This window comes from Nelumbo nucifera, chromosome 5, assembly GCF_055504915.1.
Source record: "Nelumbo nucifera cultivar China Antique chromosome 5, China Antique-T2T, whole genome shotgun sequence".
Taxonomy (NCBI): domain Eukaryota; kingdom Viridiplantae; phylum Streptophyta; class Magnoliopsida; order Proteales; family Nelumbonaceae; genus Nelumbo; species Nelumbo nucifera.
Window position 1 is genome coordinate 7,915,974 of NC_142653.1, and position 12,186 is coordinate 7,928,159.

Consider the following 12,186-nt stretch of genomic DNA (forward strand, 5'->3'; position numbering starts at 1 on the left):
CTAATGAAGAGTTGGGATCTGCTGACCACAATACATTGATGGGTGCATAACGGGAATATCCAGCAATATATTGCGGTCAGCAGATTTTCTTCTTTATTTTTTGGGTAAAAAGTGGTCAGGAGATTCGAACTCTAAATTCATTTACACATGCTAAGACTATGATGTCCAGTCACATTGTAAATATTTTAAGTGCTCCTTTGCGAGGGCTTTTTCAAGGTTAAATTGCATATAGTACATGAATTTTAAAATGTACCACTGTAATTGTGGTTGGGAGCTCATTAGTTATTTAATGCATATGATGTCACACGTGATTTATAATATTTTTAAAATTCCAAAATTATCTTTTAAAAGAAGACAATAACTTTATTGAGATTAAGAAACACCCATTCAATATTGTCATTAAATCCTGCTTTATTCACTTGTGCATTTTTATCCCCTTTTTTTCAATTATGGTCAATGGAGAGAATTCTAACAAGTTCATTCCTCAACGGGGGTTACGTTAAGGCAATTCTTTATCTCCATATTTGTTCATTATATGCATGAATGCTTTATCTCTTTTGTTTTTAAAACTTGTTGAGAATAAGAAATTGTCTAGAGTCAATATTGCTCGCGAATGCCTAATAGTCTCACATATGAAGTTTGTCGATGATTTAGTAATTTTTGGCAAAGCCATGGTACATGAACTTAAAAATGTAAAGAAGGCACTTCAGGTTTTTTGTTGTAGTTCAGGGCAAGAAGTCAACTATACAAAATCTAGTATTCTCATTAGTAAGAACGTGCATCACCGTTTTCGTAATATGTTAGTTTGTTTCCTGAAGGTGAAATGCATCTCACAAAGAGACAAATATTTGGGAGCCCCCTATTTATAGGCAGAAACAATAATGAAATTTTTTCTTCGATGGTAAAAAGGGTTTGTGACAGACTTAATGGTTGGCGTGCACATACTCTCTCATTTGTAGGCGGGGTTCCACTTGTGAATCATGTGGTAACAGCTATTCCTACTTACTTGATGTCAATACTTTCACTCCTCATAACGTGTGAAGACATAGAGAAGGTTATGCATTGTTTTATTTGGGGTGCTTTTGATTCGAACAATTTCTATCCGACAGTTTCATGGCAAAAGATATGCTTACCGAAAGTTGCAAGTGGCTTAGATGTGAGACGAATGAAATACTTCAATGATGCTTTGTTAGCTAAGGTTGGGTGGAGAATCTTGACTGAACAGGGTTCAATATGGGTTTCAATTTTGAAGTCAAAGCATTTTCCATTTGAAAAGTTTTTGGACTGTGATCTTAAACGGCACTGTTGGGTGTGGAAAGGTATTTGTCGCTCAAGGCACGTACTTCGTGCGGGCTGTGTGTGTCGGGTGGGTAATAGTCACTCTATAAGTATATGGGGTGATCCATGGGTCCCCTCTCAACCAAAATTCAAATTATAGATCCCACCTACCAGTGTTCTGGATGGCATGTGTAGAGTTTGTAATCTTCTAGACTCTAACTGACAGTGGAGATTGGATCTTCTTCACAGATTTTTTGATCCGATTTCAATTTGAAACATCCTTAAGGTCCCTATCTCTATTAGATCAAGTGGTGATGATGGTTGGTTGTGGTTGTTAGAGCGTAAGGGTATTTTTTTTTGTAAAATCTGCCTGCAAACATCTTTGCTCCTTTTCAACAGACGCTAAAGACAATGCATTTTGGAGGAAGTTTTGGAAATTGAAGATTTACCCAAGGATTCTACTATTCTTATGGAAAATATTACATGGAGGACTACGCACACGAGACAAACTTTTTGGTGTTGGGCCTGAAGCGTTATGCCCTTTTGGATGTAACCACATTGAATCACCAAAGCATTTATTTTGGGATTGTTCATTTTCAAGAGCTATTTGGTTTGGGTCTTCTTTATCTTGGAGACCAAATCAAGTTTCAAATATAACTATTGATGAATGGATTTTGAATTTTGTGAATGGTTCATGGGGTCCTGATGAGGAGTGGATGCCTGATCTAATTCTTAAGACTACTGTGTTGTGGAAGATCTAGGACGCTCGTAACAAATGCATTTTCCATGGTTATTCGGCTCAGCCAATGGATGTACTTCAAAGTGTGTATCGTTTCTATAGAGAATAGAGTTTTATACAACAATCAACATATGTGGATGTGGATGTTCAACAAATTTGTAGAAAAAAATGATCCAAATTGTGTCCCTGTTAACGTGGTTGTTATTATTTATACTGATGCTACGGTCATGGATGAATCTAATGCTACTGCATGGGTGATTACTGGGGTGAATAATAGGTTCATCAGGGTAGGAGTTACTCCATCTCCTCTTAGTGATGTTGAAGGTGTGGAAGCATGGGCTATTCTCTCTGCTTTACTGCATTGCTCTACATTTCATCATCAAAAAATCTGTGTGGTAAATGACAATCTCAATGTGATCACTGCCTTACAAGGAAATTTGCTCTCTTCGTCATGGGCTGCTCAATCAATTATATCTGGCATTAAGAACATTGTTGCTTGTTTTGATGATTTGCGTTTTGTTCATGTGCATAGATCTTTAAATATAATTTCTCATACTCTAGCCACAAGGTTTAGGGGAATTTAACAAGAATCTGTTTGGATTTCTCCTCCTGATGTACTCATTGACTTTTTTAGCAATTGAAAGTTTAGTTACAAAAAAAAAAAAAAAAACTTTATTGAGATTAACCAGAGTAACAATAAATAACAGAGTCCCAAATTCACCATTATTTACAACTATTACTTGAAAAATGTTTCCCCATAGATTTTAATAGGTTTTTTTAGCTTTTACCATTTTTAAATAAATAAACTTATTAAAAACAAAAAAGAGAATTTACTCATTAATCACAAGGGCCAATTATAAGACTTTGTTATTGCTAAATCAACCCACAACATTTTTACTGGTATGAGATAACATAAATAATAGCAAAACTACAACCATTGCTCACTGTATCACCACTATTTTTGCCACCATTTATGCTATTTCTGAACTCAACTTTGACTGCTATACTCAACCTCATCACGATGTGGTTCATCCCAACAATGTGGATAGCAATATGGGGCCCGATTGAGCCAGTGTAGTCTTGGCTAGCGATATAAAATTCATTGCCTTTCTTTTTCAAATTTTAGCAACAATGGGCCCGATTTTTCAAATTCATTGCATGAGTTTCATTAAGAATATCAGAAGAAACAAGAAAAAAATAAAACCAATAAATGTTATTTTCCGATGACTACCCCGGCAATGGTATTCTCTGTGTACGAGTAGGGGTGTCAATGGACCGATTTTGGGTTGGGCTCCGTTCAAATCAAAATCCATTTGGACAGATTGAACGAGCCAATAAGACATATTGAATTTGGACGGATTAGATGGACCGATATAATATATTGGATTGGATCTGGTCCGTCCATAATGAATTTATATTGGATTGAGCCAATATCTGGTCCATTGATAGAAGATAAAAACATAGTTGTCAATGGACCAGGTTTGAGTTGAAATCAATCTAAACTAACAAGAATTTGAACAGATTGAACAGTCTCTGGACCGGTTCAAAATGGTCCAAAATATTCCTTAGACTGGATTAGACCAAATCCATTTGTAATGGACTCACATTGGACTGGACCGGTTTGGACCAAATCCAGTCCAATTGACACCCCTATGTATGAGATTGTAAAGACATGAACGATAGCAACAGCATCTAATTGTAATTTGTATACCTGATATACCATTCTCTCATATCTTCCGCTTACACACTATGTCCCTTCCATTTGTCTCGAACAATGACATCAAAATGATGGTGCGCCGATTAATTCAAAGATGACTGCAAAAGCATAAAAGAATCCATTAAATTTTATGTCACCGTAACCCAAGGCTGTGTTTAGTTTGAAGGAGAAAATAAGGAAATGAAGGAAAAGGTTCTAATGTGATGGAGACTTTGAAACTCCTTTTTGTTAATGTTAAGTTTTGTTTTGTTCCAATAGCACTGCGTACAGCTCAGGTGGTCAAAGGTTCCAATGTTTTGTCTTTTAGTTGGAGCAATCCACCTTCGTGTATTCAACCGTTCCTTGTTTCCTTTTGCCAGTGATTTGTTTGTTTAATTGTAAAAATAAATAAATAAATAAATAAATAAATAAATAAATAAATAAATAAATAAAGCTCTATTTGGAAAGAATACAAATACAAATAGGCATAATGTAAAATCATGTATTTTGCAATATTTTATATGTATTTGATGTATATCATAATGAATTTTATTGTAAATTAAAATAAGTGCAATTAAATCATTATGGAGTGTAACACTAATGTAAAAAAATATAGATTTTGGCTTATAAGTTTAGCCTTGTAATATGAATAAACAAGGTTTTCATCATCTTATATATCCTTTGGTCGATCAATTACAAATAAAAAATTTAATCCAAATAAAACAATTTACAAGGCAGTTTGTTTTGATCAAGTGAAAAACATTTCAGATAAAAAGAGCAATAGTCCAAACACAACCCAATAAATGTAAAACAAATTCAGGTTCAAAAAATGATGTGTGCAGAATATATTTCATTGAATGACCCTTCTCATTAACAAAAATATGCCAAACAAAGCACTTAGCAAACTGAATAACATCCTCTGGCCACTTGAAATCAATGTATGCCAGGGAATATTGTTAATGCTTTTGATTGCAAAATCATTTCAATAACATTTGTTAAGTACAAATTCCCTAATACATCTGTTAAGGGGGTGGTGTTCACCATGTGGGAGTAGATTTTGATTTCAAAATAAAATTAAGCACATTGGCAAACACCCTCAAAATATTAAAAAATCATTAAAAAATGCATCCATGACCAAAGCAAATTAGAAGTCGAACAATAATGCCGTGAAATGAAGTCAAATTAAATCCAGGTATAATGTAGAAAGAGTTAAGTGTGTGGGTAAGTACATTAGATCCTTAATTGGAATCACTTGCAAGAATTCAACGTTTCAGATTGATATAGATATGGATATCAAATAGTAGTGGTGAATCCACAAAAGCCATAAAAAAATCACAACTTCATGTTCTCAGTTCATGCACACAACTGAATGTTCTATACATAGAGGCATGATAATTGATATAGTGCCATTCAATCAGGTCCATAGGCCTTTTCCTTTATGTCGAGTCCCAAAAACTTCACAAATGACCACACCCAAGATCCTCCTTTCCACAACTCTACAACTTCATCCTCAGTTATCTATAGACTTCGTCTATTGGTAGTCTCTGTTGGGTGTTGGAGGAAAGCCTCTACTAGGCATATCTCTCACTTTGGTAAGGGTTTCCACCTTGCATGCCTCCCATGTCCATGTTTGGTGCATAGCTGTTCTGAAAATCTCTGTTTGGCATGGAACCATTAGGCATTTCCCTGGTCTGGTAAGGCATACTTCCACTGTTAGGTTGTGAAAGCCTCTAGGCGGCATGCTTCCCATGTTGTTGGGCACATTGGAGTATCCTTCATTATGGGGCATACCTCCCATATTTGGCATGGTGTTCTGCACTAGTGGCATTCCTCCCATATTAGGCATGGGGTTCTGAGCTTTACAATTAGGTGGCATTTCTCTAGCTTGGAAATCACAACTCTGCATATTTTCTCTTCTTCTCTCAAAGTTCCTTGACCGATCAAAGTTACGGGGTCTGTCATTGCGCCTAGATCTCTCATTTGCCTGTGCATTATTTCTTACCCATTCCTCATGGTATTTAGGGTCATATGCAACGGCCTACCCATTAATAAATGGTTCCCCTGCCAATTATAAAATACAAACATTGTATAACAAATAAGCAACAGTATGTTAATCCCAAATAGCAAACCCCTAACACCATCCATCTCCCAGTTGTAGAAAATTATGTTAGATAAATTGCGAACAACAAGGAACAGAGTGGTACACTTTTAATTTTACCATTGACTTATTATTGGTATAATCCAATTATCAGGAAAGCCAGAAAAGGAAATACCAAAAGCTATAGGTTTAGCAAATCTTCTGTTTCCTAAAAAATTCAAACACAATGGTAATCAACTTGCACTACCTTTATGCCTCTACTGTTTGGATTTTGGGTTCAAATGTTGAAGGAGCATCCCAAAAATAAACGTACAAGGATTAAAAGTACAAGCATTTACTAATATGAGTGAGAATATGTAATACTTCACAAATGCATGCATAAAGTACCTTGCTTCAGTTTTCCAGAACATGTCTTTCTATTAACTAATATGTGGATGTAGCTTCATATAAGAAATGAAAGTTACATAGAACAATAGAATCAACATATCATAAATTAATTAGTTTGAAGTCTTGAAGTTTTGGAACTTTGAAGCTGCTTACAAAGTGGTTGAGACTATACTAGAGATTCAAATTAACAAAGAACAAGAATATCAACATGTCATGCATTAATCTGAGTGAACTTTGGAAACTGATGCAACTTTCAAGAAGTCAAGAGAGCATTCATAAGCCATTGGGATCTACGAAGCGGTTTAATAGAAATAAATATTTTCAGGACCCCAAGTCCTTTTAGGAATACACAGGATCCCAATTACAATGGAAAATTACTTCTTTTCTATGATCACAATTAAGGGTTTTAGGTCTTGACCATGAATCAATCACTAATTGAAACGTGTCCTGAATGGGATCAAAGTTTCAGTTGAATATAGAACTTATAAAGCTGAGAGACACGGAGAACTAAACGAATAATTGATTCTGGAAAAATTCAAAACAAGATCTTGTATTTCTTCATTTTAGAACAAGACTACCAAACAATAAAAAGAAACTTAAAACTTCTTATATATAGATAGAGAAATAGATATTAGAATCCTGTAGAGAACACATTAAGCCCTCTCCCCTCTAATTCTTCATGCAAGTTGAATGTCCTTGGGCATAATTGTGACCCTCTTGGCGTGAATAGCAAAAAGGTTGGTGTCTTCAAACAACCCAACCAAATAGGCCTCCATGGCCTCCTATAAGGCAGCAATTGTGCTGGTTTGTATCCTCAGGTCAATCTTAAAGTCCTCAGCGATCTCAAAAACGAGCCTCTAGAATGGAAGCTTTCGGATCAAAAGCTTGGTATTCTTCTGGTACTTCCTAATTTCCCTAAGAGCCACCATTTCCCAATGTGAATGCTCAAACGTCTTCGTCCACGATTGTGGTCCCAGGAAGCAATACTTAATTGCAGTCAAAAGTCCAAAACTGAACATGGGAGCATCGAAGTGGAAACATGGAAGATGTTTACTGAACTCAGGAGTTGCAAGGTACTCAAAACTGGATAGGTTGTGGGAGATCAAACCGTTTTCTTTGTGGGAGATAAACCGTTGTGAGAGCGTTCGATCTCTTTGTAGGAAAGATACCAAGAAATAGGAGATGAATCCGCTGGCACGAAAGGTAGTCAGAAGTGGAATAGCTTCTGAGAGATGATGAAACTGTTCGAGTTAGTGGGAAAGAGAGGGTATTCAGAAGTGAGAGATGAATCCACTTGAACGAAAGGAAGTCAATAGTGGAATAGCTTATGCTTATGTGAGAGATGAAAACGTTGGAGTTTGTGGGAGATAGAATCGATGTTTTTCAGTTTCTATGAGAGTGAGATTAAATTACATATACGCCCTCTGTATGTCCTTTGTATGCATAGACAGATGTGGGTAGAACTAATCCAATGCAAATTTTAGAAACTGAGACTATTCGCCTATGAATAGTCTATGAATTTTGGTAGTAGTGGAGAATTGGAGATCATGGTCCGGGTAAAGGCCTGATTCCTGGCCTATGAATTTTATGTATAAACTATTATATTATCTAATATAATACATGTATGAACTGTTTTATCGATCTTGTGATATAAAACATTATATATAATATGCATTATAGATGCTATTTTATAATATTTATATAAATTATAAAATATAAAACTCAACATAAAATAATACATATAAATACTATAATTAATATATGTATGAATATGTATAGGGCGGGCCAGACCTGAAATGTTGGATCCAAGCCCAGCCCTAAAATTTGTGGATCTAATGTGAATATGGCCAGATCAGGCTAAACACAAAATCTAGACTCAAGCCTGAAATTTTCAGACCGGGCTGGGCCGGTTAAAATTAATCACCATGGTAAGAGGTGGGGTTATGGTTGTGCACTCCCCGACTTCCGTAATGCTAGAAAGCCTAGAGGCTAGAATTGGACTTAAGAAGGCTTTGGGCTTCAACCAAATTGAAGGTCCAATTCAGTCATCGCACTTAAATAAAGCTCCCGGTGGCCGGTAGGTTTCTACAGATAATTTTACTGGTTACTAGTAAAGAAAATATAGACTTCACACCTCAGACGTCACTCCTCAGAAATCAGAGATTCAGAATGCTATAAAACACTGTTTGTTGTCAGTGAACTCGGCTGTCTTTTTAATGTGTGAATGGAATGACCTAGACCAGACACGTGATAAAAATATTGCACCCTAGAGTGTACTCAGAGCAGAGACCCTAGACGTTCACCCATCCGAGACTACAATCCCCGGCACGGGCTCCCTCCTCTAGAAACGGTTCATTGTAGTCAATAGTAAAATACTAAAATTTAATAAAGGCCTATTGACCTTTAGCCATTGCCACCGCCGAGCTCCGGTAAAGGGAACCGTTCGTACTTCTTCGGGACCTCGTCGGAAGAAATCCTAAGACTTTATATTTATTGTCGAATTGCCGAATTTATACACTTCCGGATTCCGGAATTGTTCTGTCCAGAAGCAGGAAACTCGGTGATTCCATCATAAACTAAAGCTAAACGCCACGGTCTCGATTGCCGCAGAGGAATCACTACAACTTCTTCCGTCAAAAAAACTAGTGGCTCCTTAGGCTGCTGCTTCTCCGCCAGAAACGGTTCAGATGGACCCTTCCATCATGAAGCTCCTCGAAGAGGACGAGGTCGTCTATCTTTTTCTTCAATCTTCATATTTATTTATTCTTTTGGTTGTTATTTCATTCCCCACCTACTTTGTGCCCTTCTAAAACTTTAATTGTTCTAAGATTTGCGTTGCTGTCTGTGCTCTCAGGATGAAACTATACATTCCGGAGCAGAAGTGGAGGCGTTCACTGCTGCCCTAAATAGAGATATCGAAGGCGATACGTCTACTTCCAAGCCATCAGATTCTGAAACCGGTATGGTTTCTTGCTCGTCCACTCTATTACATGTTTAGTTTATCTGTATTCAGAGCTCTTTTTTCCCAAACGAATATAGACGCCGCAACAATGTAAACTGAGCTGAAAATCAACGTCAAGAATTCTTGCCCCAAATTCAATGTTTGTATGCTCGAAGAGAAATATAAAGTGAAGTTCACTGTCGTCAATACTAGAAGCATTAGTATAACGCATTTAGTGGCCACAAAATTTGGATGTTGATGGGGGAAGAATCATGCACAATTCGTGGTCTCTATACAATGCTATTTTATATAACAATCATTCCATTATATTGTGGCTTCTCTAATAAGGTATGCCGGCACTAATCGAGATTATTTGGTTGATTTTATAACCCCTAGAGGCCAATCCATACTAATATAGCGCAAGAGTTAGTTTCTCTCGAATCTCCATCATCTTGGCATTTGTTACTGATAAAAAAATCATTTTCGCATTTATTGGAGTTTACTGAAGAAGAGAAGTCTTAGGTTTTTTTTTTAACGAAAAAGCTGCTTGGTTGGGTAATTCAGAATCGTGATGCTGCTCTTTAGTTGGATATCATGCTTGAAGGAAGAAAGGGTTGGGATTTGTTAATTTTGGTATTTTTTTTTTCTCTTCCGATTTTCTTTTGGGAGGGGGTGTTAATACATAATGATTCGTTTCTGTGTAAAAACAATGTGCTAGTCATATTATACCATACACTGGATGGTTCTCTATCAGCTGCTTGCCCATTTCACAGTTTAATGTGACTTTCATGTTACTTACCAATCAAAGTGCATACTCGACATAATTTTCAGAAAAAAAGAGCATACATGACAGTTGATTTAGATGCTGAGTTGGTCATTGAAATTTGCTTATTCCATGAGGATGCATTAGGGAGGATTTAATGTCTAGTGATTTCTAGAGAATTATTGTTATATTGGAGAAATGCTTATAGTTTTGTGATTGTTGTGTTGGTTATGCAACTTTACCTTCTGCTAGATGCCTATATCAAGTAATCAAGTCATTTCATGTTTGAATAGTGAAAGGCAGTCTATTGTTAATAAATCTGGCCAAAGGAACATTTTTGCTATCTTTTCTGCACCTATTAGCCATTCAACAAGGACAAAATTGATGGTAGTGGTGCAAAGTTTGAGATTATGGATAGTTAAGCTATTTAGTAAGATAATGAAAGAAAAGAAGATGCCTGATGAATGGAGAAAGAGTGGTTTGGTGCCGATATTAAAGAGCAAAGGTGATATACAAAGTTGTAATAATATCAAGGGATTAAACTCATGAACCGCACTATGAAACCTTGGGAGAGAATAATTTAGGAAAGGTTATGAAATTAAACAAGAGTATCATAGGACCAATTTGGTTTTATGCTAGGGAGATCGACCATGGATGCTACTTGTCATTTGAGATGATTGATAGAAAAGTTTAGAGAGAGGAAGAGAGATCTCCATATGGTGTTCATTGTTCTATAAAAGGCATATGATAGAGTCTCCAAAGAGATAATATGGCGGGTCTTGGAAAAGAAAGGAGTCCCCAATAGGTATATAGATCTAATTAAGGATCTCTATGAGGGTGTAATAACCAACGTTAGAACAATTGTGAGAGAGACACCAAATTTTGTAGTTACAATGGGTCTTCATCAAGGTTCAACTCTTAGCCCTTAGTTATTTTCATTGATCATAGATGAATCGACTACACATTCAGGAGGCCCATGTTGCATGTTGCTTGCTGATAACGTTGTTTTAATCAATGAAACTAATGAAGGATGCAAAATTAAGTTTAAGCACAAATGCCTTAGAAATAAATGGTTTTAAAATAAGTAGGACTAAAGAAGAATATATGATATGTAAATTTAATGATAATAGGAGTGCAAATGAGGATACACTTGGGATTGGAGATCATGGGATAATGCACTGTGGCCTTTTCCAGTACCTTGGTTTGATAATTCATAACAAGGGAGAGATTGAGGAGGATGTTGCTCATAAAATTAGAACGGGATGGGCAAAACAAAGGGGGTGCAAGAGTCTTATGTGATAGATGAATACTACTTAGATTGAAAGGAAAATTTTATAAAACAGTTGTAAGGCCAGCTATGTTGTATGGAGTAAAATGTTGGACAGTCAAGAAACAATATGTCCAAAAAATGAGTATAGACATGGGTGATTAAAATGGTTTGTTTACATGCCTAGAAGACCACCAACGGCACCCGTAAGAAGAAGTGATTTGTTGCAAGTTGAAGGGGCTAGAAGGGCTAGGGGTAGATCAAAAAGGACATGGGTCAAAGTAGTTAGAAATGATAAGTGCCCATGATTTGATAATGGATATGGCATTAAACAGAATGGAATGATGAAACATGATTCATGTATCTGGCCCCATATAGTTGGGATAAGGCTTGGACTTTTTTTTGATCAGCATTGGGATAAGGCTTGGATGATGATGCAATGTTTGAGATTGGTCAAAATACTTGATTATAAAGATCTTTTGGTGGAAGGAGTGGTCTTAGGATTACAGGCACATAGCAAGTGAAATACAACATTTGGCTAGAAAGCTGAGAGTAGCATTCATGTGGACACTAAGATCAGTTGATAGCTTAGCAGATACATTAGCCAGGCAAGGGGTTAATTATAGAAGGGAGCTATTTTGCAGAGTCATGTAAACTAAATGTTTGTACTTTGGGTTTAGGTAACTAATACTAACCTAAAGTTCTAAGAAGGATACTTGGCACATCTTGTATTATAACTCATTCTTATGAAAAAAAGATTATTTTTTACCAATAAAAAAATTGTCATTGGCAGATCAAATGTAGAAATGGAGTACAAATTATGTTCTGTATGGTTTATGCGTTAACATGGTACATAGATATCATGATTAGGTTTGCTCAAGTATAAATACTGTTAGAATGTTAGAGTGATGTTCGGCTGATAAGAGTTCTTATTAGCCCATTCTTATGTTTAACTTATCTTGTAACTGGGCTTGTGTTAATGGGCCTAATCCTGTTTAATGATTTAAGTCATCTGGG

At 36.2% G+C, this 12,186-nt stretch overlaps 1 protein-coding gene across 9 annotated transcripts in view; it reads left to right on the forward strand.

The window, feature by feature from the left end:
- Positions 1-8,606: 8,606 nt before the first annotated feature.
- LOC104607991 (transcription initiation factor TFIID subunit 4b) overlaps positions 8,607-12,186 on the forward strand; it is a 41,104-nt gene continuing 37,524 nt past the window's right edge. For 2 of the 9 annotated variants that reach the window (XM_010273811.3, XM_010273836.3), the window contains exons 1-2: positions 8,721-8,924; positions 9,053-9,158. In XM_010273811.3, the coding sequence (XP_010272113.1) occupies positions 8,886-8,924; positions 9,053-9,158 (145 nt within the window). In that variant the 5' untranslated portion in view covers positions 8,721-8,885. Of the gene's footprint in view, positions 8,925-9,052; positions 9,159-12,186 lie in introns of those variants that run through there. The other 7 variants (XM_088887707.1, XM_088887708.1, XM_010273844.3 and 4 more) reach the window with 5 other exon arrangements.